Source organism: Pan troglodytes, chromosome 6 (assembly GCF_028858775.2).
Source record: "Pan troglodytes isolate AG18354 chromosome 6, NHGRI_mPanTro3-v2.0_pri, whole genome shotgun sequence".
Classification (NCBI taxonomy): domain Eukaryota; kingdom Metazoa; phylum Chordata; class Mammalia; order Primates; family Hominidae; genus Pan; species Pan troglodytes.
In genome coordinates, this window is record NC_072404.2 from 170,535,171 (window position 1) to 170,559,750 (window position 24,580).

Below are 24,580 nucleotides of genomic sequence, written 5' to 3' on the forward strand. Positions count from 1 at the left end.
CCCGCGTCGTTCCCTCTCTCCCTCAGCACCTGGGCACCCAGCGTGCTGTCTCCGGCAGGCGCCCATCGGTGCCCAGTGACCATGGACAGCAAGGAGTTGCAAGCGGTCCTGCCCCTCCCTCCGATCATGCTGGAACAGTGGCTTCTCTGAGGAGGAGGTGGGTGTGGGGCCCTCTGCCCAGGACAGGCCGTGGAGGGACACAGGCTTACAGCCAGCCCCGGCTGAGTCCAGCCATCAGCCCCTGGGCCTCAGTTTCCTCCTCTGTAAAGGAGAGGTGATGGTGCCTACTTTGGCTATTGTGAAAATTAAAGGAAATCATGTTCACGAAAAGCTTAGGGCAGCCCTGGCGTGTGAAGGGCTGGGGAAACATGAGCCGTCGTTATTACCATTGCACAAGTCTGCATCTCTGCTTACAAAGCCATTGTCTGCTATTGTCCCCACACCTCTCCAAGTCCTCCAGCCCGCGTGGGAAACCCAAGGGCATCCTCCTCCTTCTGCTCCCTGATCTGGCCTGGGGGCTGCAGGAGGACCCTCACCCCTTCTTCAGCCCTGCCCTCTCTCCAGCCCACCTCGTTGCCGTCTAGACTCACACTGGGCTTTCCTCCTAACTCTATCACCTGGGTGGGGTGACCTTGGCCCAAACCTCTGTACTCACAAGGGGGCTGACAGTCCAATCGTGCTCAGCGCCCGGTGGAAGAAACAACTCAGGCAGCAGCTGGCTGTGGTCACTCGCACGTTAATGGGGCACCGAGCCGTCAGACTGCACTCTACTTAAAGGTCTGTATCCCTGGAGGCCCCCAGCTGAGGGTGAGGGTGGGTGTGCATTTGGGTGGTGGTTGGTCTTGGGCAGGGCAAACTGGTCGCCAAGCTAAAATGGTCTGCTTTTCCCTGAAAATTAACTTTTTGCCCAAGACAGACATCCTGGTGGCCCTTGCCCAGGAGTCATCCCTCCAGGTGTGCAGGAAGGTGGCAGAGATCCCCTGGCCCACCCTCGACCATCACCCTTCTGTCCAGCACCCTGGCTGCATCCTTCAGCCCAGCGTGGGCCAGCTCCTCGCCCCCTTAGCCCAGGCCCTCCCACCCTTGGTGCTCAGCTGCTGTTGACACCCATCCCTGCAGCTGGAGGGACACCCCACCCCAGGCCTGGACTCAGCTGGGCAATGCCGTATCCTCCCATTTTATTCTCTAAGCACTCTGAGGGTAAGCCCTTCATCTCATTCCTCCTGCAACCCTGAGAGGGACAAAACCACCTCCCTGTGGGGGACACTGGCAGGGTGAGGGGACTGCCCAAGCCACGCCCGGCCACACCCTTTGGAAACGTCCTGCACAGCGAGCTCTTCTCTCTGCAAGGGTTCTGCCTTTGCTGCCTCCACAGCCATCTTCCAGCCCCAGTCCTGTCTGGGACCCTCTCACCACCCACAGATCCTTGCATGTCACATTTGTTACTCGGCCCCTCCCTGCCACTTCCCATTTAGTCTCGTAAGAAACCGGCTGGGACCATCAAGCTTCCCTGGCAGGACAGCAGAGCGTGGTCACTTTCACACCGCCGAGGGGAGGCTCCCTCAGTCACAGCCTCCCATCACAGGAGGGAACCCGGGACGCAGAACCGGGGGGGACAGGGGCCCAGCTCCCGGCCTCGCCCCGCCCAGGGAGGACTGTCCTGAGCACCAATGCCCAGGCCTTCATGCTTCAGAAGCTACCAGAAGCAGAGGCTGAACGCGGCCGCCCCGGCCACTGCAGAGCCCAGGAAGGGCAGGGCGCTGAATGGCCCGCCCAGCTGCACGCATGGCTGCGTCTTCTGTGTGCCCTGCGTCTTTAAGAGTGGGAAGAGAAAAGGAGGGACCTCTCAGGAAGTGGCGGGGCATCTGCTCCCGCAGGAGAAACTCTTTTACATTTCTAATCAGGAGCCTGGGCTAGGGAGTGTCCTGCCCCCGTGCCCGCAGGGATGGGGGACAATGAGGCTCCTCAACTGTTCCAGGGTAGCCCTTGCAGGCAAATCCGACAAGGCTACGGCTTCAGAAGGAAAAGAACCAGGGAAGAAGTCCTCACAGGAATAGACCGGGCCTCGGGCGAGGCTGAAATTCTTCCTCTACACCAGGACTGCTACAGGAGGTTGTTTGGTTTCTCTGCTGGTGCTGTCTTCACACACTTACAATTAATATGAGCAGCAAGTGTCACTAAGGAGCAAGGAGCGATTTCTCCAGGAACCGGAAACTCCCCTCTGCCCCCCTGCAGCACCCAGCAAGCCGGAGCTGCCTAAAGGCCGGCCACAGGGGCTGGGTTTCTGGAATGTTCTTTCATCCCCTGGGAGTCCTGGGCTGCTCCGTCCGGCCCTCCCTCCGTGAGAAGGGGAAGCCGAGGCTTGGATGAGCTGCCCTGGCCGGCTCCGGGCTCCACCCCCCGCGCCCTGGCTGTTGCCATGGTAGGCCTCAGGCATCCGGCTCGGCCTACAGGAAACACGCTTGTAGGACTCGCTAGGGCAGGAGAGAATGGGGTAACGCGGAAGATGGATTTTTTTTTTTTTTTTTTTTTGAAATGAGCAAACAGTCTAGAGAACCCCACAGAAACAAAAGGGAAAAAGAAGGAGACGATCCAACAAAGGCCATTAGAGCGAAGAGCATCAGCGACAAGACGCAGCTACCAGGCGACCAGGCGGAGGAAGGGTGCAGGAAGGGTGCGGCCGCAGCGGGTGTCGCGACCGCAGGAGGGCCAGGGCGGGGCGGCAGAGGGGCTCCTGGGACCAGGGTGCAGGAACCCGACAGGGAGGGAGAGACGGGGTGGGAAACAGGTGGACAGACAGACCTCCAGGGCTGAGGCGGAGAAACAAGACCCAGGCTGGAGAGGGGAGGGCGAGAGATGGCCACCGCCCCAGCACGTCGGAGTGGGCACTGGGAGTTCATGGAATCGTGGAGTAATCAAAGGAACTCAGAAACCGCCCCATCAACCCTAGATTTTACCGGGTTTTTACAGAAACTGAAGCCAAGGGGTCCAGCACACAGCCCAGGGCCATCCCTTCGGCCTGAAGCAGTGTCCTCACCACACCAGGTCTCCGTGGGCAGCTCCTTCCCTGGCCCCACCCGGCTTGCTTTGGAAATACCCAGATGTACTTGAATACTGGGATTAAAAAAAAACCTGGAAGGAGGAAGGAAAATGCTAAGAGGGGGGAAGGGTTAATCCAAGAGGGAAGAAACAAGCAGAGCAGGAAGCAGGAAGGAGGAGGAGGCTGGGGGCAGAGAGGAGAGGGACCTGGTGAAGTGGGGGGCTGAAGGCGCCGGGACCACCCTAGGCATTCTGGGTGCCATCTCTGTACGTGACAAATGTCCACACTCAAGCTCACACCGGCCTCTCTCAACCGTCTCCGCGCAGCAGGGTTATCCATGGCTGAGACTCCGGGGACAAGGGGTAGGCAAAAAGAAACACAGCTGGGATAAAAGTCAGGGGACGGAGAGAGGAAACCAGTCCGGAAATGGCAGAGAAGAAGAGTTCGCTTCCTCCTGGGAAGGTTCCCTGTAAATGGGTTAGGACGTCTTTATTATGGAAAAATGACTCTGTGGCATCATGCAATAAGCTTGGTAGTCATGGAAAAGAAATCTGTATGGGAAATTATACTTTTGATGTATGACAGAGTGAAGAGTCACATTGCCCATCCTTTCATTCAGATTATTAGTTAAATGAGGAAATAACCACAGACTGTTCCATTCTATTTGGTATACATTTCTAGAAGTCTATGAAATCAATCTGTATTTGGGAAGACCACTTCCTTCAGAGCACTTTATTTTGTGAACTATTTTGGCACCTGAGGATCCAACGGTCATGGTCCCCTTTGCCATCACAATACAATAAGTGGAGCTTACAACTAACTTATGTATAAATGTCCATTTCTTTTAAGTGTGGATGTTGGTCTGAAGGATTTCTTCAAACAGTCTTGTCACTAATTTTATCATGTGACCAAAAATGAGCACTGGACATTGGATTTTCAAGATTTTCCCTGATAAAACTGAATCCTCTAATCCTCCCCTAATTGAACAATTCTGCATGTGAGTTGGGTTTGAATTGTAAATTATAACCCTTTTCCTATTTTCTAAAATGCTCTTTTAAAAGTCTTGTAAATTCACCAGTAGTCTTCATCATTTGAGTAGTAAATGTAGTCAATTAATCTTTTTGGAAGCATTTTAGGATGAGACTTCTGGATTACTGTTCATTTTAAGACCAAGAGTTAATGAGGAATAAAAGCCTTCCACCTCTGCAATTTTAGCTGACGGAAATGTTCTTGAATTTGCTAAATATTCACTTACAAAAAAGTTAATGAGGAAAAATGAGGACGGCACCGGCCAGGCAATGTATTCAACAGAAGCTCTAATTTGCTGTGTTGTCTTGGGCCAAACACTCAGCCTCTCTGTGCTTTGGGCTCCTCTAAACAGGATTACTTATTTCTGTTTCCTTTAAAGCAGGAGTTTTAAATCTGGATCCTGTGAACTTGGATGGGAAAAGTTCATCCTTGTTTTTGCTAATCCATCTCTAACTGGAATCTACTTTTTCTTTTCATTATGAAGTAGACTCAAACCCTTGCAGGGTTTAGCAGCGCCTGTGACATTGCGGCTGATTTACATCACAGATATTTTCATGTCATGTTATACCTACAGATATCTCAGAATATCATTTCCGCTCGTCACTACTTTAAAATTTGCCAATAGACCTGCTGCTAGATCTTGTTATTAAAGATATTAGTAAAGAAAGATGCATCACAATGAAAATATATTTTGTAAGTATTTAAATCTGACTGGTTCCTTTGAAATCCTGTGTATCTTACTGTATGCATTTAAATATATTCGTCTCAGAAGGCTGTGTCAATAGGCATCCCACAGCTGCCAAAAAGATCCATGGCATTAAGAAAGGTGAAGAAGCTCTGGTTTACAGGAATATGGAAAGGCAAAATGAATATTTGCTAAAAGGATGTCAGCTCTCTAGAGCAAAAACAACAACAACAACAAAAAAAACAGAGGAAAGGTAAGGTCAACAAATCACTGCTACCACGCTGAGGAATCCATACAATCAATAGCTGTGCCAGGAAAAGGGCTTGACCCTGTGGCCACACCCCAAAATTATTTGTATTCAAAGGAGTCAGTCCCCACAAGGAGGATTTCTGACGCACTTGGCCCTACGTTCCTCTCTGGGTCAGCGGTAACATGTGGGCGCTGTTTCTGTTCCCCACGACCAGGCCATGTGGGGCCTCGGGGACCCCGAATGCCTCGTGCTGCGGCGGAGGCCTTGGAGTGAGTGCTGGTTCCATGGTCTGCTCTGCCGCAGCCACGACGCTGGGCCCCCAGCACACCCGTGCGGTATGTGTTCCTCGGGGAGCCCTCCTGCCTCCTCTTGTTGGCATACATGTTCACACCATGATATTTAAGAGATGTCACCACAGACAAGCCCATGTCCAGCCTGTCCTAATAAGCAGCCGCCGGGCTGCCCAGAAAGTCACGGTCTTCTCAAAGGAAATGCTTCAGTGCTGATGTGTGACCCCACCACATGCGAGTGCAGAGCCCTGCAGCCTGGATCTCCTGACACCCTGCTCCTCTGTCAGAGCCGAGGGCCGCAGGCACCGTGGTCCAACCACTGCATTTACAGGGTCTGGCCCATGAGAGCAGGGAGGGCAGGAAGCCTGGGTCTGGGGTCTTTCTCCGCCTGAGCGGTCCCTCAAGGGAGGCACGCACGTGCTGCAGAACCGGGAATCTGGCCTTTGACCTGCGCCATTTGTAAGTCTCCAGACCCTAGTCTGTTCTTCCCAAGTTGGAGATGAAAATGGCATTTCTCTACAAGATTGTTGCAAGGATGAAATAAAATAGTGCCCTCGGGAGGGACATATAAACTGTAAAGGGCAGTGCTGAGCTCACCACCATGGCCATGCTAGCAGGAGCCGTGGCCGCTGGGCTCACCCGGCCGAGGCTCAGAAAACAGGCCTGCTGTGGAGCCTGGGCGGCGGGTTCGGGGCGGGGTTCGGGTCCGTCCAGGTTCCCTGTCCTGGAACTGAAGATGGGAATCCTGCTGCGGAGCCTGGGCGGGTGGGGTTCGGGTCCGTCCAGGTTCCCTGTCCTGGAACTGAAGTTGGGACTTTCCCATGGGCAGGACTCTTCTCCTTCCTCACCTGCCCGATGCCAGCTCTCCCTGGAGGACTCAGCGTCACTGGAAATGTGGCTCCAAGTCTCCCTAGACCTTCCTAGAGCAGCAAGAAACCTGGCACCACGGGTGGAAGCCTGGCCTGCCCTGAGCCAGCCTCTCCCACCGTCACCAGCTTCCCAGCACTGACTTCCCCTGGGAGCCTTCCACCTCCGCAATTTTAGCAGATGGAAATGTTCTTGAATTTGCTAAATATTCACGTACAAAAATTAATCTCTGCATTGTTCTCAATAATAAACATGTGAAAATAATCAAAACGACCTAATACAGGAGATTTGTTAAATAAATGTGGCTTGCACGTGAAATAAACACTTTGCAGCCGTTAAATTTTATGCTGTAGAAGAATCTGAGTGACATGAAGGTTCACAATACATCAAGTGAAAAGGCCAGGTCATAATATGGTAGATAAGATATAATCTAATTTATAGATGTATGTAGATACACACACGCGTATTAACAGATATGCATGTGTATATATATGATGTAAACAATTATCTGGGTGATGAAATTTGGAGACTTTATTTTCATATTTTTAAAATCTGTGTTTTCTAAATATTTGTATTTCTCTTAGAAAAAATATATATTTTTTTTCCAATTTTCATTTTGTTTTATCTGGTTTTAAATAAGAAACCCAAGCTAAAGAGGTTGGCAGCCCTTTTCCTCTGTAGTTTTCCTGCCTGAGCAGCCTGAAGTGGTAGAGGCCACCTGCCCCATCCAGGCTGGGCCTGCTCTGGTCTCAATATCCCTCCAGAGGAGCAGAGTCCCAAGGCTCCCCAGGGCAAGGCCCGCACAGGCCCACCCTGCTCCTCTGAAAGGTTGGGGAGGTCAACTGGGACAGTCCAGGTGCGTCTGCAATAGGGGAGGAGGCTCAGATGACCAAGAGTTGGTCTCTGAAGTGGATGCAGTAGAAAGAACAGAAACGTCCCCTCGTGGGCACAAGGCAGGAGGCTGAGCCCGCTGATGAAGCAGGTCTCAGTGAGGAGCTCCACGCAGTGGCAGTGACATCTTGAAAGGAGAGAATCCCCTGACCCAGGACCCTCAGGTACCAGCCTGAGCTGGAGACACACTCCCTAGGCCTGGCTTTCAAAAGGAAGCTATCAGGATGCAAATTGGCTTCAGGCCCACCACCAAGTCCATGGGCGCTGAGACAGGTGCAGCGAGTCAGAGTCTGTGTTTAGCTTGAAGTTTTACAGCACCTGTCCTCCAAGGCCTCCGGGTTATCTGAGGGCACTTCCTGTGGATATCCTGTTCCAGGCATGGCCCCTGGGGTCTAGGCAGTGGTGTGGGCAGGGGGCGGTGCCTGGAGATTCCTAACACTCTTAGTCCTCCTGCAAAACCAAGACCCCACCTGAGATCAGGAAAAGTTCTCTATCACACAGCCTGGGAACACTTGCCTTGGATTTTGGCCTAGGACAAAGCCTGGCTGGGTGACGCATTCTGGGCTGCCATGGGGTTGGGGGAGGGTACGAAGTCCCCTTCTGGATCTTCCCAACTGGGTGAGGCATTCAGGCCACATCGGGGGTGGGGTGGGGGGAAGTCCCCTCCTGGGTCCTTCCAACTGGATGAGGTGTTCGGGGCCGCCATCGAGGGTGTGGGGAAGTCCCCTTCCGGGTCCTCCCAGCAGGTACTGAGCTTACTCCTTCGTTCTCAGGCGGGACACTCCAAGGGGCTCCCTTATCCCCGACATCACTGGCGTTCTTGGCCTGGCCTCCTTCCCTCATGGCTACCACAGGCCACCCAACCAAAGAACACATTTTTTGCCTTCAAGTTCTCCCATTTTGGTGTTTTGTGTCAGCGCTTCCAGACAGCCAGTGGCCTGGTCTTTCGTGGTCCCTGCTCTCCCCGCAGCTCAGGGTGGAGGCCCAGTCCAACTAAGCACAGCCCCACCCTCCACACTGAATGTCCTCACCAGGCCGCACCACAGGCCGCCCTCCCGCCATGCTGGTCTGACCTCGGGGGCTCCTCTCCCCACGAGGACCTCTGTGCCCCGCCTGCACCACTCCTGTATCCTTCTCGGCGCCTAGCACAGGGCCTGAGGTGCACTAGGGCTTCCTGAGTATTTGCTTATTTGAGCACAAACCCAAAAAGGCCAAGGGCAACCGTGTGTGCGTCCAGAACAGTAAGCACGGCAGGTCTTAGGGGGCCGGGCGCTCAGAAGGGCCCGCCGGGCATCTGAGTTCTGCGCGGAAGATTAAACCAAGAGGAATCTCAAAGAGGAGCGGTGGTTACTTGGAAACCATCATCGGCTACCAAGCTCAGCTGCAAGACCCCACCCAACTGTTCCACAGTCCTGGAGGGGCTGAGGTGCACTGCCCTCACGCCAGGGGTGCGGAACTGGATCACCGGGAGGCTCCCCCAGCCCCTTCTCAGGATTCTGCACCGCAGGTTCCATTCCATTGCCCAGCGGGAAGCGCTTCTCCAGTGCGGACAGTGGTAACTCATAACTAACAGGAAGCGCGGACTCATTCTGCCAGCCGCGAGAAGGGCCCTGAGCTGTGCTGGGGCCTTTCCCAGGTACAAATCAATGTGGGAATGAAAGGGAAGGAAGCAGCGGGCTCACCCTCCTCCCCGAGATAAAGCTTTGTTTGAGCCTACGCTCTGTTCCTTTGGGATCCACCTTGGCGGGGTGAGGATAGCCTACGCTCAAGGGTACGGGCTGCCCGGAGCAGGGATGCAGGACAGCCAGGGGACCCCGAGGCACAGATGCCGCGGCGGCCAGCCTGGGCTTTCTGCCCTCACTGCCTGTGCCCAGGGGCTCCGCCTGGGCCAGCCAGCCCTGGGCTAGGTCACCCGGCCGGCCTATGCAGGGCCCAGGCTGGGGCCTCTGTGCCTGCTGCCGCCTGGGCTGAGGTATGAGGCTAAAGGTACCTTACTTAACACTGTCAGTGCACGGGAGAAAACGCCCCTGGTGTGTTAATAAATCACTAGTTACTAGAAGGGAAGCACAAGAACTAGAGAGGCTATCATTTTCCTGGACTTGAGACTCAGTCATCAGGTACAAAGGAAAGCATTTCTTAACAACAACAAAAAACTCAAACGTGTTTCCTTCTGAAGCCCCCGTGCGTCCACCCGTTGGTTAGTAAGGGGAACAGCATCTTTTTACTGGGCTTTGTTTCAGAAGGGGATCTCTTGCAATCAGCCCTCTCTTCTGACCTTGACACAGCCATCTTTCTACAGTGGGATCTTGCCATAGGGCCAGTGCATGCTCACAAAAACGGTTGGGATTTTTGCGGTTTGGAAAGAGAGAGCTACACCACACCCACGGGCACACACGAGCTCCACCAGGCACAGCTGACCCAGATCCCTGGAATTCAGTGAGGATTTCCAGTGTGGCTTCCACTCTCGAAACGGGTCAAGGTGTCAGTATCCACAGCACATGCAAAAGTGAGCTAACCTGCAACATTTCCTGTTTATCACTTAGGGGCACTGCTTCAAAACACGCATGCACCCAAGACCCTTTCATCTTAGGGCATTCATATTTCATCATGGCTTTGATTGCATATGAAAGCAATTCAAGGGTATATTTTTACCTAAAGGTCTAATAATTTAATAACACTTGTTGAAGCCACATTTGTATTAGATTTCACTCTGTTTTAATACCACATTGCTTTACATAGGGTCCATCTTTAATAGGGACCAAATAGTCTATTTTTTGGTTCTCCGCTTTCTTCTGTAAACCACAGGGCATGAAGGTGCTTGATCAGCGCCCTTTGATGAACAGAGCCATGAAGATGACTTCTATCAGACAATGAAAATCGCCTGATTGAAATCTTCTCTGTCTCTGTTGACAATGGTGTCACCTCGTGGATTACAGTCACCTTTTATCGGCCAATATCAGAGAATACGCTGTAGAGAAATTCCCACTTGTTCAGAAAGCTGCTATGAGGCAAACCCTTAATATCAAACTCAGGAGCACAGTCTAACTTTTCACAGCCAACATCGCTATTCATAAAGTTTGAGATAGCTATTCCTATTTTTACTTATAGTATATCAGATCTTTCTGAGCCCTGGCCATGCTTAATCAGCGGACATTGGGCATCCGATGCTTCAGTACGTAACTTGCCTTCCCTAGATGCTGGTGTGTTAACAATCCCGAAAGGAGAAGAAAGTTACTGGAGCCCTTATCAGCTCCACGGGAAGGCCATGTCCCTCTGGGTCACATCTTGGATTCACTAAGCTTGTGATTTGTGAACCTCCCCCTGCCCTGTGGCTTTGAGGGAACAGGACTATCAAACTGCTCACCTTACTGTACTGGGCTTTTACTCTGTGCTATTATGCTTTAGAGGGAAATTATTTAATCCATGGTTTACTGAAATCCATGTTCCATACAGTGACACATACTATAAGATTCTAAGCTAGTTCCAGTGCAGCCTCATGGCATTTTTGTTTTCCAGCAACTTCATAAGAGATTAAACATGTTTTACGAATTTCTTACTGTGGCAGGGTAGAATCTTTTTTATGTCCACTGTAATTTTTTTTTTCTTTCATGAAAATCTTGAGATAATTCTCCAAGATAAGGAGCATAGGAATGTTTCTTTAATTAAGGAATTAGAAATAAAGACCCTATTTTTTCCCTGAGATCTCCACACTGGAAATTCGAAGCTCTAGCTGATCTCCCTGTGTCCTCTCTCTATTATGTATGTCCGTGTCTGTGTATTTGTATGCATGTATCTACATTTCCAAGTTTCTATCTGTCTGTTTATCTATTTATCCATCCATCTATTTTTGGACTTTCCTGAAGAACCCAGAAGGGTAGAGAGCTGTATGTGACATGTAAGATTCCTCTTCCACAAACTGTCCTTCTGAAGCAAAGCCCCATGTTTCTGGTGATGACCCCACAAGTGAATGAGCCAATATTATATTAAATATCATCAGCACCTCCTGCCGTTGGGGCAGATCGTGAAAAGTGGACTACAAAGAGCAGAGCCTCTCTCCTCAGCAAACACACGTTTAGGGGAAGGGGCAAGAAGTTAAACTTCGCGTGAGAGCAGTATCAGTTACTGTTATCTTTCTGTAGGTCATTTAAGGGCAGTACAGTTTTACAACTTCCATAATTCTATTTCATTTATTGTATTTGATCTTTTTATCCACTTGGTTTCTTGCTCTAAAAGCAACTAATCTGAGGAATTTAAGAAATGTATAAAGGGGAATTAAATTATAGCTAGGGAATCATAATAACACACTTGTATCTCACAGGTGCATTCATATTGTGATGGTTTAGTATCATTGTTAATTGCATCTTGGTATCAAACTATACAATATCCTATTGCGTGAGCTTCAGCACATTTAACATTAGCTCACAAATTTGTACCAAGTTTTAAAACAGACCACAAAATCACATCAAAGAATGACTTTTCTCATATTCCATGACAATCTGAATTTTAAGCTTGATACATAGTTTATCATTTTTATTTAGATATAGTGATTACGTATGTGAATAAATATCAACCTAAGCCAAGACACATATATAAAAGCACAGCCAGCTATTGACTCTATTTTTTTAGGGTTGTCTTAGTAAATAAAGTATTGATCTTTCCCGTTTGGGACTTCAGCACAATCCCGCTCTCCACTCCTCAGTAAAATGGATTCATTGTCCTTGGCTTGTTCTTAGCAAATAGTAATCCACATCACAAAAAATGAACTGGCCATCTCAGCCAATTTGGTCTTTTTTTTTTTTTTTTTTTTTTTTTTATGAGAACAGGTTCACATGTCTTCATGGAGACCCAAACCAACCATCTCATAAAAGAACAATTTGAAACCATGCAGCCTCAAACAAATCTTCTCTCCTCATTATCTTAATAAGCATTACACACCCCACCCCGTGTTTTTCCAGGGATTTTTTTTGGGCATAGAATTAGGTAGCTTTTCATCAACTCTGAGAAACGTTCTCTCACTCTATAATGTTGCCTTGTTTCTTTTATTTTGTTTTTGTTTTTGTTTCCTCCCCATGACTTGTTTTATTTTGGTTTTGGTCAATAAATGTGACTTACAAGGCACCAAGGTGGCTAGGAGGATGCTAAAGTGAGTAGCTACTCTATCTCATTGTTCATTAGCAAAAGCAGCACAACCTAACAGTGGCCCACAGGGAAACCTAAGACTTCCTGAAGCCAGAAGAAATCCAGTGGTTTAGGTGTTATCACTCAAATACAGGTTGAATCAGTAACTTTGTAAGCTACGAATATTTACATGAGTTTGGCAAGTTTGATCTGGAAAAAATTCTGGAAAGAAAAAATATACAAGTCATGAGATATTAAAAATTTGCAAGATACAAGACTATTTTTAATGGGAAATCCAAGAAAAAAACCTGAAATGCCATATTTAGCACAACCTTAGTCACTGTAAGTCAAGGTTCCTCGCCCTCTCCATTCAAAGCAAAGCGTCACTGTCAATGAAAGGCAACCCTCAGTGACAGGAGGTGCACCTCCCCACGTCTGTTTAGTTACAAACAGGAGCCCACATTTTCTTAATTTCTATAATTAGTGTTAGCATTGCCTACATTTGAGAATGTTTGATGATGATCAATGAGAGTATGGAAACAGATTTGGCAACACTTCTACGGTTACGACTGTGAACAGTTTTCACTGAAGCTTACTTAGTGTCACAGGTCCCGCCATGTTCCTGTGAAGGTCACTAGGTTTTCAGGAATAATTGTCCTGTTTAGTGCATTTCCCAGGAAAATCCAAGTTAGGAGAATGTTCCTGATTTACTACTTTAAATGCCAAATTAACCTTAACTAGATACGTTTAAATAAAGCTATAGGGACTATGTTTTAAATAACAATTGTCCTACCCTACTGGAAAATAGTGTTAATTATTATTCAGTTCTATTTCCATGGTGTGTCAGCTCTAGCACGAGTTCGCTGGGTTATGTAGGAGCCATCAGACTTAAGCAGCCACAGACAAGACAAAAAAGAAGCACCCAAGTAATTAAGTGACATTAACTCACTAACTTTTAATCAGAGTTTAGGTGGGGAGGGGGCATGGAAAGCCCTTCCCCTTAGCTTTGGTAAATTTTCCTAAATTTAAGAATTGTTTCCTGCTGAAGGGTCAGGAGAATGATTTAAACACATAACGTGCTTTTTAAGCAACTAAGTAACAATATGGCAAAGAGTTTTGGGTCTTGGGAGGGGGGGATTTGTAGCATCCTACCCACTTGATTGTCACCAAAACAATGAGAATCTCTTTTTAGAAACTGGTGTAGACCATACCCTGACATTTTTAATCATTAAAGTCAGATTCCATTGAATGCAAATGTAACAGAGATAAAGAAATTTCCGGGAGTGATTGTTACTAGACTTTGTATATTAAGTGTGGCCAAAAGATAATTTCCCACCAGGTCCCAACTCTTTTTCCATTCCTGTAGAAGAATGGTAGATTATTTAGTAGTAAACTCAGCACACTAAATGTGAGCCAAAAAAACCTTTAGAAGAAAAACAAACAAACCAGAAGAGTTTGGAGCAAAACAAAACGCAATCACTAGTGTCATCTTTTAACACCTGATGCAATAATAAATCAATTTTCTAAGCCACTTAAACTCAGAATGGTGTTTGAGAGGCCAATATAATTATTGTTTACTATAAATTAAAGCACTCATTAGTTTTTACACATTCCACTAAATTTTAGAGATGGGTTTTTAAACTTGTGGTTTCTAAAAATTTAAATTTCATTCCTGATAAAAAGTGGGTTTCTTTCACCAATAGCCATATCTCACCCAGAAGGCCACATTTTGAATTTGTTGCCATGTATTTCCTTAAATTTGTAGGCAATCAAGTATTTGAGGATTCAAATCCAGTTCTTATCAGACAGCTACTGCGCTTGCATATGTGCACATACACTGTTATAAAATAAGCAGCATACATTATGAAATCCCTATTTTGTTTATGAAATGTCTTCACTTTTTTCCTCAATACAGAATTAAATCCTCTATTGTCAAGCTTGATTTATCAAAATCTGCAAAGGTTAATTTAAGTTTCATGTACTCCTCAGCTTCACCTATAAAAAAACGCAGGGTTTGTCATGATGTCAACCAACAGATTTTCAAAATGAATCATAAACGGAGACAAACACGGTATAAACAAGAGACAAAATTTTTCTTATCATGAAAGACAACATGCAAACATAAAATACAGACATTGACCTTTGGGTGTGACTTTACTCCTCTCTATGACCAGCAGCACGGCACTCCTAGAGCTCAGTATGATTAGCAGAAGTTTCACACAGATCTGGAAAAAAAAAAAAGTAGATAGCATCATTATCACTTTAGACTCCAGCCCATTAAGTCATTTACATTATGCAAAAACTATGTTCTCGTAGAAGCATATTTTAAAAACTTTTATTATGGAAATTTCCCCAAAATGTTATTATAGAAATTACCCAAAAGCAGAAAGAAGGGTGTAATCTATTCCCCTGCACCCCAAACCCAACTTCAACAAAGATCAACACTGCTGTTCTTGCCCATATTCCAGTCTTTTTTGGCTTTAGGATTTAAAGCAAGGCCAAGGTATTGTGTCATTTCACCCACGGCTCCACTCAGAGATATTTCACAGCCTGTAATGGGCACAGGACATCTGGCATTTAACCCAAGGACCACAGAAGCAACTAGATACTTTGATAATGCTACTTTTCCAGTTGGAAGCAATTAATGCAAACTCTATCGAAAAAGGCTATGGATTACTTTAGCTACATAACTTTTAAAAAATATGCTAGCCTTTGAAAGCAATTATTTTACATATTAGAATTTAACATTCCCATTAGTTTTGAGAAGTCTACATAAAAAGGGAAAAATCTTTTACTTTAAATGTAGGCTAAACATTTCTAGATACTTGATCTCATCTTCATATGCTGCATTTGAAATTGTGATGTGGCAAATTCATCAGTGATGATGCTTTTAAATGTTAAGGTTTGATGTGGAAGCAGAAGAGATACATACAGAATATATTTGTGTATTTATTTATGCCTTCATATATTCTATTTAACAAATACTTCCATGAGTATTAGAGGATCCATTCATTTCTAAGTTACAGTGCTCTGTTCCATACCTTGAGTGGCACAGAGCTGCACTTTTCATCACGACCCTATAGCACATTAAGTTTTTAATCATTTTGACTCCAAGACATCAAAATGACATTCTGGAGAACTCTGAACTATATGCCCCAAGATATTCCACCAGGAACATCTAATGAACTTGCCTTTATGTCTTGCCTAGGAAAAAAAGAGATTATCTGAGGAATAACCCCCTGTTACTCTGTCTCACACTCCAAAAACAGAGTACATTTGATGACTTTTATTCTATCCAGTATATAAACTGCAGTGGCAGCCACAGATTCATTTGTAATCCTATAACCTTTCACGGATTTTTTTTTCACTCATCAAAAAAATGACACATAATGTTTATGAAAATCTCAGTGATGTGTTATATTTTCATCCAAACACAATCATCTTAAATCTGACATATATATTTTCTCCATTCTTCCCCACTTATTTTTGTGTATGGGTGAATGTTAGAACTTCAATATTTTGAAGAGTCTGTGAATGTGCCCTTACTTGCCAGCATGTGATTATTATAAATAAAGAGAAATAATCTACATTAAGAAGAAAAAAAGCGAAACTCATATATAAACAAGGTGTATGTGAAGTGTAGAAAGGAACTAAAGTTTCAATAAAACCTCTAATTCTACCAATGTCTATTTTCTAAATCTTTATCTTCCTAAAAGCCGTGTGTGAATATTTTAACAGCATAGAGCATTGCACGTAGTATACACTCAGTAAAGAGTTATTGCTTAATGTGCAGTTTCATACCCCCCAACACACACACACACACACACACACACACGAGTCACATCTTTAAGACACTGTTTAAACTCTGGAGAGTCTATCACAGCAAAGCTGTTGGGCAAGATCACAAGGAAAAGTATCGCCTTCACAAAGCAGAGTATGACTGTCATATTCTGGTTGTAAACTGGCTGTCCTTGTATGTTAGATTAGGCACCAGTGCATCTGGAATCTTCTACGGTACGAACATCTCACCCTTCAGTTGTCTGAAACCATCCCAATATGTTAAGATGCATGAATTCTCTGTTGCTTCAGTCACTTATCAGAGTTTTTATCATTGATGTGTTGCTTGAGCTTTTTCTAGCAAAAATTGTTCAGTCTGAAGAAGCTCTCTTCCTTGTTATCGTGCTATTAACTCACTTCAACAGTAGGGCTTTTTGAGTGGGTGGGAGAAGTCCAGTCTCTCTCTAGGATTAATTTATTCTCAGTTTTTAACTTATGAGTGGTTTAGAACACCCATAAATATGTTTCATGAAGAAACATTACCTGAAAGGACTCACCCCGCTTCACTACGTAGCGGCTCAATGGTGGCTTGCACCTTTGAGTATCTTTTACACCTTTTACTTCCAGTACTGCTGTTCATGTGGTAAGGACTTAATCAGTGTTTTAAAAATCAAATGCCAATTAAGAATTATCTCATCAGGTTTCATTTTATACTTGCAAAATTGCACCTATCTTAGGTTTATTCTTTCAGCTTTCATTTTCTCAAGGTTAGTGTTAAGTTTTATTCCAATTATAAATATGCAGAAGGAATGAAGAAAGGTAGTTAAGATTACAGAAATTAAGTCAAATTGACAAACTTGGGAGCAGTCTTTCCCCCGGATCTTATTATTCGGGGTGACTACTGCTGGGACTAGTTACTGGAACCCTCTCTAGTCCTCCTGGAGCATCTGAGAGAGGGCCCATGTAGCAGTGGATCTGCGTTTGTCATAAACCACGTCCTTTATGAGGAAAAAATAGGAAAATTAATATTTCAAATATTGTTCATCACATTTTTGCTTCTATCTGAATGCCTACATACATCTCTGAATTGTTTGAAACACTTTAAAAACATTTCCTGTGGGAAGTTGTGGTCATGGACATCACACATTTCTGTAGTATATCTCTAACATCAAAGAAAAATACCCCAAATGCCTGAATAATCCTGACTACGTCGTCTCACTGTATTCTTTTGCAAGCTTCATTAAAACTGGATTTTAAACAGAAACAACCCAATTATCTACTCAGAGTATAAGCAAAAAAAACAAAAACAAAACCAAAACAAAAAAAACAAAACTTTACCTGTTCTGTTAGTGGGAGATTTGTGTACTTCTTGTTTAATAACTTTTGATGACATGAATATTTATCTACAAATGTGCAGTAGCTGTTATTTTAAGGACTTTGGCACTACATTTGATATAATGGATGTAGGTGTATTATATACTTTATTGTAAACAACTGCTGAATGCTAATTGTCTCAAACTTCCACATTGTTTAAAAGTACCCCACTGGCTTTAAATCATTGTCTTCATATCTACTCACTCATTTCTTCCCAAAGATATCCAAAAAGAATGCAAAACTGTGTACTCCATTCTTATAAATGTATTAAACAAGCATCCAAGTTAGGGGACTAGAAGGTCTACATACAGACAACAGAGCGGAGAGTCAGTGACCATCGCTTTCAACTTTGTATATTATAAATAAAATTCTGCTCATTTTTTCCAGCTTCTGAGTGTGTGTATATGCTTAAGAATTAACTATTATTTTCCACCCTCTGAGCCAGAAAAAAATTTTTTTTAAGAAGTAGATGCAGGAATGGAACCTGGAAAAAAAAAATCCAGCATCCCCCTAAACAAACAAACAAACAAAAAAAAAAACTTTAGAAAGTTCTTACAAAATAAAAATCGCACCTTCTGCTGCTGTAGCAGATACTCAAGCCATGAAGTGAGGGTCTCCTTCCCTGGTCCAGGATGGAAAAATCCTCTCTCTCAAAGTTTTTAAAAAGAAAGTGCTTTGGAGTCTTCTAATTCTGAACAAGAATTTTCTCCTTAACAACTGGAAATCAAGAATGTTTGAATTCACTTAATATGTAGAGGAAAGAAAGTACAAAGAGGAAGGCCACACAGCCCTGTGGTTTCTGTTTATCTGTTTTCTCTCACATGCTGTCGTTTCTGATTCAGCGGAGACGGGGGATCCTGTGTCAGAGCCGTGGATCGCAGAGAGGCAGCGAGGCTCGGTCTGCAAACAAGACGCTGCAAGGCTGAGTGAGAGAGAGAGGGTGTGCGAGCAGCGAGCACATGTTACATCAGACACAGTACCTGATTTTTCACTGCACAGCTTGTCAGCTAGATAGTGTGTCTCCTGGGCGATAAGTGAGAATATTTCATCTTCATACTCTTCTATTATAGTTTCACACTGTAGAAACATAATAACAACATATGTGGATAGACGCACACTGGCGGGGCACTTTGTTAGGAAGGACTTTGCAACAATTTATTAGCTAAACATAGGAAATCATGTAACCAAGGTGGTCCATTTTTATTCGCCCTTTTGGTTTAATACATCATTGCATTGGATTAACCCTCTTCCCAGAATGTTAATTGCATCATTTTCCTGGGGCTTAAGTAAATGATGAGTTGTGTTGGAAGACGTGGGAGCCTGAGGAAGGAACATCTCTTTGCATGTTTCGCTTCCTTAAATTGGAATGGAAGTCATAGGAAGAAATGGACCTCCTATCTAAGGAGCTGAAAAGTCCAACGGTTTTTAAACTAAAAAAAAAAAGAAGAAGAAGAAGACCACAGCTCCCCGAAATGATTAAACCAGTTTCCTTGTGATTTAACATAATAATCCATTTTGTGGCTTGAAAGTGTGAAAACAATTAAGGCTTCTCAGCAATCAGAACAAACGCATCTTCAATTTCACTGTGGAGAACACACTTGAGAGTTACTTCGGGAAGTGTCTTTTCATGCTATTTAGAGATCCATCCAAAATTTCACTCCACTTAAAAAAAAATACCTGCCCTTTAAGCGAAGAGGGTGCTCAAATACACCCCTGCATTTGAAAATCTTAAATTCTAACTGAAGTATGTTTCTTTGTTAAGGAACTACCAGGTTATACTTTTAGGAGCTGTGAAGTTACCCAGTGGTATTCACTAGAGACTTGTAAATCATTTTCTGAGTTCATTAAGCAAGACTCTAAAAATTTTTAATGGCATTTTAAAAGATTTAAATTCTACTGTACTGTGCCTAATTAAAACCTGTGAAATACAAACACACGTATTCATTGTCATTCTTATTCAGTGGTACTTTTAACCCTGATTATTGCCTTTACTTTCTAGTTAAAATAAAATCTTTAAAAATCGGCTAAAGCCCTTATTTCAAGGTTTCAGCAGGCCTGGTATTTTGGCCAATGTGTGAACTTAATACATTTTTTAAAACAGGACTGCCCATCACTTTGTCTGATTCAACAGCATTGACTAAAGTGAAAAATATTGCAATGTATTTTGCCAAGCATATTCTAGCAAGCCAGAGACTAGCATTCACAAAAAATCAACATTATACCGGAAGGAAATTTGGCATCAGGCCAACTATCATACCTAAGCCTTTGTTTAACTTAGTTTGGGCTAGAATACTCGAATTAACTCAGGATACAATTCTCCCTCCTCTGTCAAGCCTTAGAAAAAAAGAGGTGGTTGCATCACTCTCCCTCTGTCATTTGGCTGTAGATATTTGAAAGCGACATTCGTTTTAATTTGGCTTTTAACCTAGAAACCACAGCCCCTGATTCCTTATGTGGAAACCTGTGAGAGACCTTCCTTGCACCAGCACTGACTGAGACCACTCTGGAGTCCCCACACGAGCAAAACGGTTTAAGCAAAACGTTCTGCAAAACTGTCTTAAAGTCCCCGGGACTTGCGCACAGCACCTTCCGTAAAGTATCACTGAGACGTGTCCATTGATCACCACAAATCGCCACAACCCCTTCGGTGTCTCAAAAGTCAAGTTACTAAATGCATGGTGAGCACTTAAGCAGCAAGACAACAAAGTCAGCAGATGACATTTTAATGTGCATTTTGATGTTCCATGTCTTGAAACTCAACCACAACAAGAGTAGCAAACAACAAGAAAGAGTTCCAAAAACACGTTTCTGGATCATACGATTCATCTGCAAGGAAGAGAGCTTACCGCAAATTTCAAAGGTCTGTAAGCATCAGAATAAAAATACAATTGTTTAAATTCTTGGTATATTTTGTCTCCTTTCCTAGGAGCGAATCTCTTGAAAGTTCTCTCCTTCGTCACAGGGTCTTCCTCAAGCTTGTAGTCGTTCATTCGCTCACAGACTTTCTGCAAAAGGTCCGTTAGGAACGCCTCCGACTGGGCTAGGGGGATCTAAGAAGAAAGACAGGGCAAGGAAACTTGTCTTAATGTTAATGTTACTTCAAAGACCTTCCGGCGAGTCCACATGGAAACGCCACACTCTCCCTGAATGCAAACGTGTGCCACTTCCCTAGCACGGGCACAGAAGACGGCACCGCAGATCGTTATTACAATGTAACAACGACCTGCTTTACATCATTACGGGGCTAGCGTAAATTCCAGTTTTTTATAAGTGTATATATTTCAAAGTGGCCAGAAAAAAAATACATTCAAACTAGAAACTATACCTCTACATAGAATCATGTTTAGAAATCACTGAGCATGTAGCAAAAAGCATGACGCATAGAAAATGGCAGTTATTATCCATCTACTTGTCAGAGAGAGAGAGGAGAGAGAGAGGAGGGGGAGAGAGAAGGAGGGAGAGACAGAGAGAGGGAGGGAGAGAGAGCGAGAGAGAGAGCGCGCGCTCAGCTGGCTTCAGATCCCCTTAGTCGGGGAGAAGTTGGGGAGGCCCAAAGTCTGGCCCTCCCCGGGGCTGCCCTTGGCTGCGCGTCCCCCGCGCTGCAGCCGCGCGATGGCCCGGGCTGGGGTGGACACGGGGCTGGGAGAGGAAGGGGCTCACGGACGGGCGCCCCATCTCCCAGGCGGGCTCCTCGGCTGCTTTCTTTGGGAACAGCTGGTGCACGTCCCCGCGCGCCCCTCTCCCTCCGGAATTCGGCGAGGATTCAGCTGGACCCTTTGGCCACCACCTCCGCCCCGGGCGCGGGTCAAAGAGCACCCCTCGCCCTTGGTAACGGAGACAAAACGTTCGGGGCCGTCTAGACAGGTCAAGGTGCAGGATGCGGCGTCCCCGCGGCTCCTTCCGGAAGGGGGCGTGGAGCCGCCAAGGGCGCCGGACCGCGCCGCAGCCCGGGCCTTTGCGGGCTTTTTCCCTCTCCACCCTCTGCTGATCAAAGTAGGAAGTTTGCATGACAACCGCAGTGAAAGGGGCTGAATCACAAATGAACTCGATTTCTGCAGTGTTGATCTATCCAGCCTCCATTGTCCCCTTTCAGGCGCAGTATGAACCCTTCCGGTGCCAGCGGCCGCGCTACATTCACAGGCGCGCTCGGGGCGCACAAAGGGTCTCCGCGCTTCACCGCCATCTGGCCACAAATCTCATCAGCGGCGCGGCGGCGTCCCCTTGAAAGCGCGGGCGGAGGGTGCGCCTGTGTTCTTGAGACCCAGGTTCCATTACAAACCACCCAGCATCGCCACCGGCGCCCCCCGTTTCAATAAGGAAGCCACTTTGTCAAAACATTCTAAAAGAAACTTGGGAAGAGGACACGTCAGAGAAATACCAACGCCGATTAACTATCAGCTGCGCCTCCCCTGTGCACAGGTAACATCCCCCCTTCTCCCCCACGACTCGACTGGAGCTTGATTTTGAGCTGCTCTCAAGGCCCAGGCACTCGAATCGGAAGTTAAATAGCTTATGGACTATTTAATAGAATATACCACCACACGTATCTAATCACTCAAATACCACGCTTTTAAAACTCATGAATGTTTTAATCTCTAAAAATGTCTACAGTCAAAAACTGCAGCCTAAGTGGCTCAAAGTGCACATTTCAAACACAAGTAGCGTTCTACTTACGCTTTAATTATGCCGTTCATTAATTTTCATTAAGTTGTAAAACATGCAAAGAATACGTAGATTAACAAACAAAACTGAAAATCTGTTTTATTAATTTACAGAAACAAATAATTAAACACGTATTAATCACTGGAAAAACTATAAAATGCAGAGGCAGATTTTAAAATGTAATTTAATCAAGACAGATCATTAGCGGAAAGATTACGGAGGTTTTCTTTTTCTGTGATGCATGTATTTTAGGTATTATTTCCTTAGCTGATACATATACAATATATTCATAGTAGTTTCTGGATGTCAACAGAGTAGCATTTTACTTGAAAGTGAAGAGTAGACGCTGTCATTTAAAAATATCTAACTGTAATCAAGAAATTCATTCTCTCTCTCCTTTCCTTCCTCCCTCCCCCACTCTCGTTTCCCATCTGAAAAGTAAACATACTTGATACTTGGGGGGATGGGGACAGAGCCAGGAGGAACCAGGGTCTGATCGCTGGGGGCTTTCAGAAACTTAGGCCTTCCTTCCATTAGAACACCAAATTCCATCCTAATACACCACTTAATTCATGTTGAGTAGAGGCCACGCTGAAAACTAATTTTTCAATTCACAGAACATTGTGAGCTATTTGCAAAAGTTGCTGAGCATATAAGTTTTGAGCAAAATTGTGATGTTTGTGTGTGGAAGGCCTTCCACAACTTACTTCTGTGGGCCACTTGATTTATTTCCTAGGTTGCACCTTTTGGAAACAGTTCCCCATGTTAAAACTTTCTACCTACCAGTGGATTGTTTTTATTTTGAAAGTGTAATTTGACATGTTTGAATATGCTACTGTTTTGCCTATTTTAACACAAATATGTTATGGCAAGGTACAAACGTGTGAATTTCTACAATTTTGTCAGTCTATGAAGGCTGACTGGCTTTTTGATGTGATTCGCTAGCCCTTTAGAGTAAACATTCTTTAAAAGTAGAAAATGTTTGCTGGCAGCTAGCTCGGAGACACTACCTTACGATGTTCGTTAAAAACAGGAAAGGGAAAACAGCCAGCATGAGACGAGTGGAGTTCATTTTTGCAGAAGATTAAGAAAAATTTTGATCCTGAAATCCCAAAGCATCAATTTTTTTGAGCAAGTATTTAAGAAAAAGATACTTATGCATTACAGCTCTTTATACATTTATTCAAATGTACATGATTAGAGTTTAAAATGATTCTAAGTAGCTGAACGACGTTCAGTACATTTAAAGACTGTTCACAGAATAACTGGGCTTTTTTTTCCCCCTCAAAGTGTTTTGATTATAAGAGGCCAATAAGTATTGGGACAAGTGGAATAAAACGAAGTCTTTCTATACTGTGAGGATTTTGAATAGTACTTGTCAATAAAGCACCTCCTATTGTAATCTTAGAGAGCCTTGCCTCTGCCCTCCAAGGACTGTCTCAGAGATACTAACCTCATTAAAATATGAATGAGAAGGCCTGTGTAGCCAGAGAAAACCCACGCACTGGCACAGTTTTCTTATCTGCCATTGCTTTTACATATGGACTTGTTTGGTACAAGTTATAAGTAGAAAAATGATCCATGATAATTTCATTGCTATCTTAGAGTACCCAAGCACTCCAAGTCAATCCTAACTTTTCCCAGATTTTAACCCCACCTATAACTCTTAATCATACTTCCTAAATGTAGTGCCTATTTCTCCCCCTTTACGTTTCTTCTGACCCTGTGCTTGTTGTGTGAGCAATGGAATGGGGGTGGGGAGATACCCATAGCCCTACTTTAGAGTGGAAAGAAGTACTTGAAAGTTCTGGCTTTGGCTTCTCCAGAAGAGAAGAGCTAGGGAGTTTATTACAGACCTCTATGATAATGCTTTAATAACGGCCAATTACAGCATGCCTCCGTGTTTGTTCATTACTGTGTCTCTGTTAATCTTGTAGTAAATTTCTTGCTTGATAGCTGTCACAATCAGCAGGAATACAATTATGTTACAGTGGAAACTGTCGTTGTGGTATATCTGTCTCTCCCATTACAGTCTGACAACCTCCAATAAATTTCACTCATCTTTATCGTTATTTTGGAGTGTCCTTCAGATACGAAACCAGTACTTAACCTGTTTAGTGACTGATAATTAATTTCACATTGTAGCAAAGATTTTCTTTCTAGAGGTTTAGTTAATGTAAAATTTTAATTGCATTGTAGCAATATTGCATCTAGTTTAATCACTAACTTTTCATCCATAAAAATTGAAATCACTGCTGATATTAGTTAAAAGTCAATATTTAGAAGTGAAAATTCAAAGCTCCTTTGCTCTAGGCTACAACAGGGGAAGCATGAATTCAGAAACTCTTGTAAGCTGATGAGATATATAATTAGCTTTTATGTTAATTGACTGCTATGAGTTTGTTGTATGACACTTCATATAATATGCAAATAGCATTGACTGTTTAGTTTTATTAGACAATATAATTAGAAATCTAAAGGCACTCATTTCGATGAGGAATAATAAAGGCTGATACATTTCCAGTGTTCTGTATATCAGAAAAAAATGAATTGCATCTGGACGTAATAAGAGAGGTTTTAGCTAGACATTATTTAGG

General features: G+C 44.6%; 1 protein-coding gene across 4 annotated transcripts in view; it reads right to left on the minus strand.

Moving 5' to 3' along the window:
- Positions 1–14,244: 14,244 nt before the first annotated feature.
- The window catches only part of CNPY1 (canopy FGF signaling regulator 1), a 43,009-nt gene continuing 32,673 nt past the window's right edge, over positions 14,245–24,580 (minus strand). For 2 of the 4 annotated variants that reach the window (XM_024358135.2, XM_024358136.2), the window contains exons 2-4: positions 20,168–20,371; positions 18,302–18,398; positions 14,245–14,395 (exon numbers count right to left, since the gene is read on the minus strand). In XM_024358135.2, coding sequence (XP_024213903.1) covers positions 14,358–14,395; positions 18,302–18,398; positions 20,168–20,371 — 339 coding nt within the window. In that variant the 3' untranslated portion in view covers positions 14,245–14,357. Of the gene's footprint in view, positions 14,396–18,301; positions 18,399–20,167; positions 20,372–20,646; positions 21,330–24,580 lie in introns of those variants that run through there. The other 2 variants (XM_024358132.2, XM_024358137.3) reach the window with 2 other exon arrangements.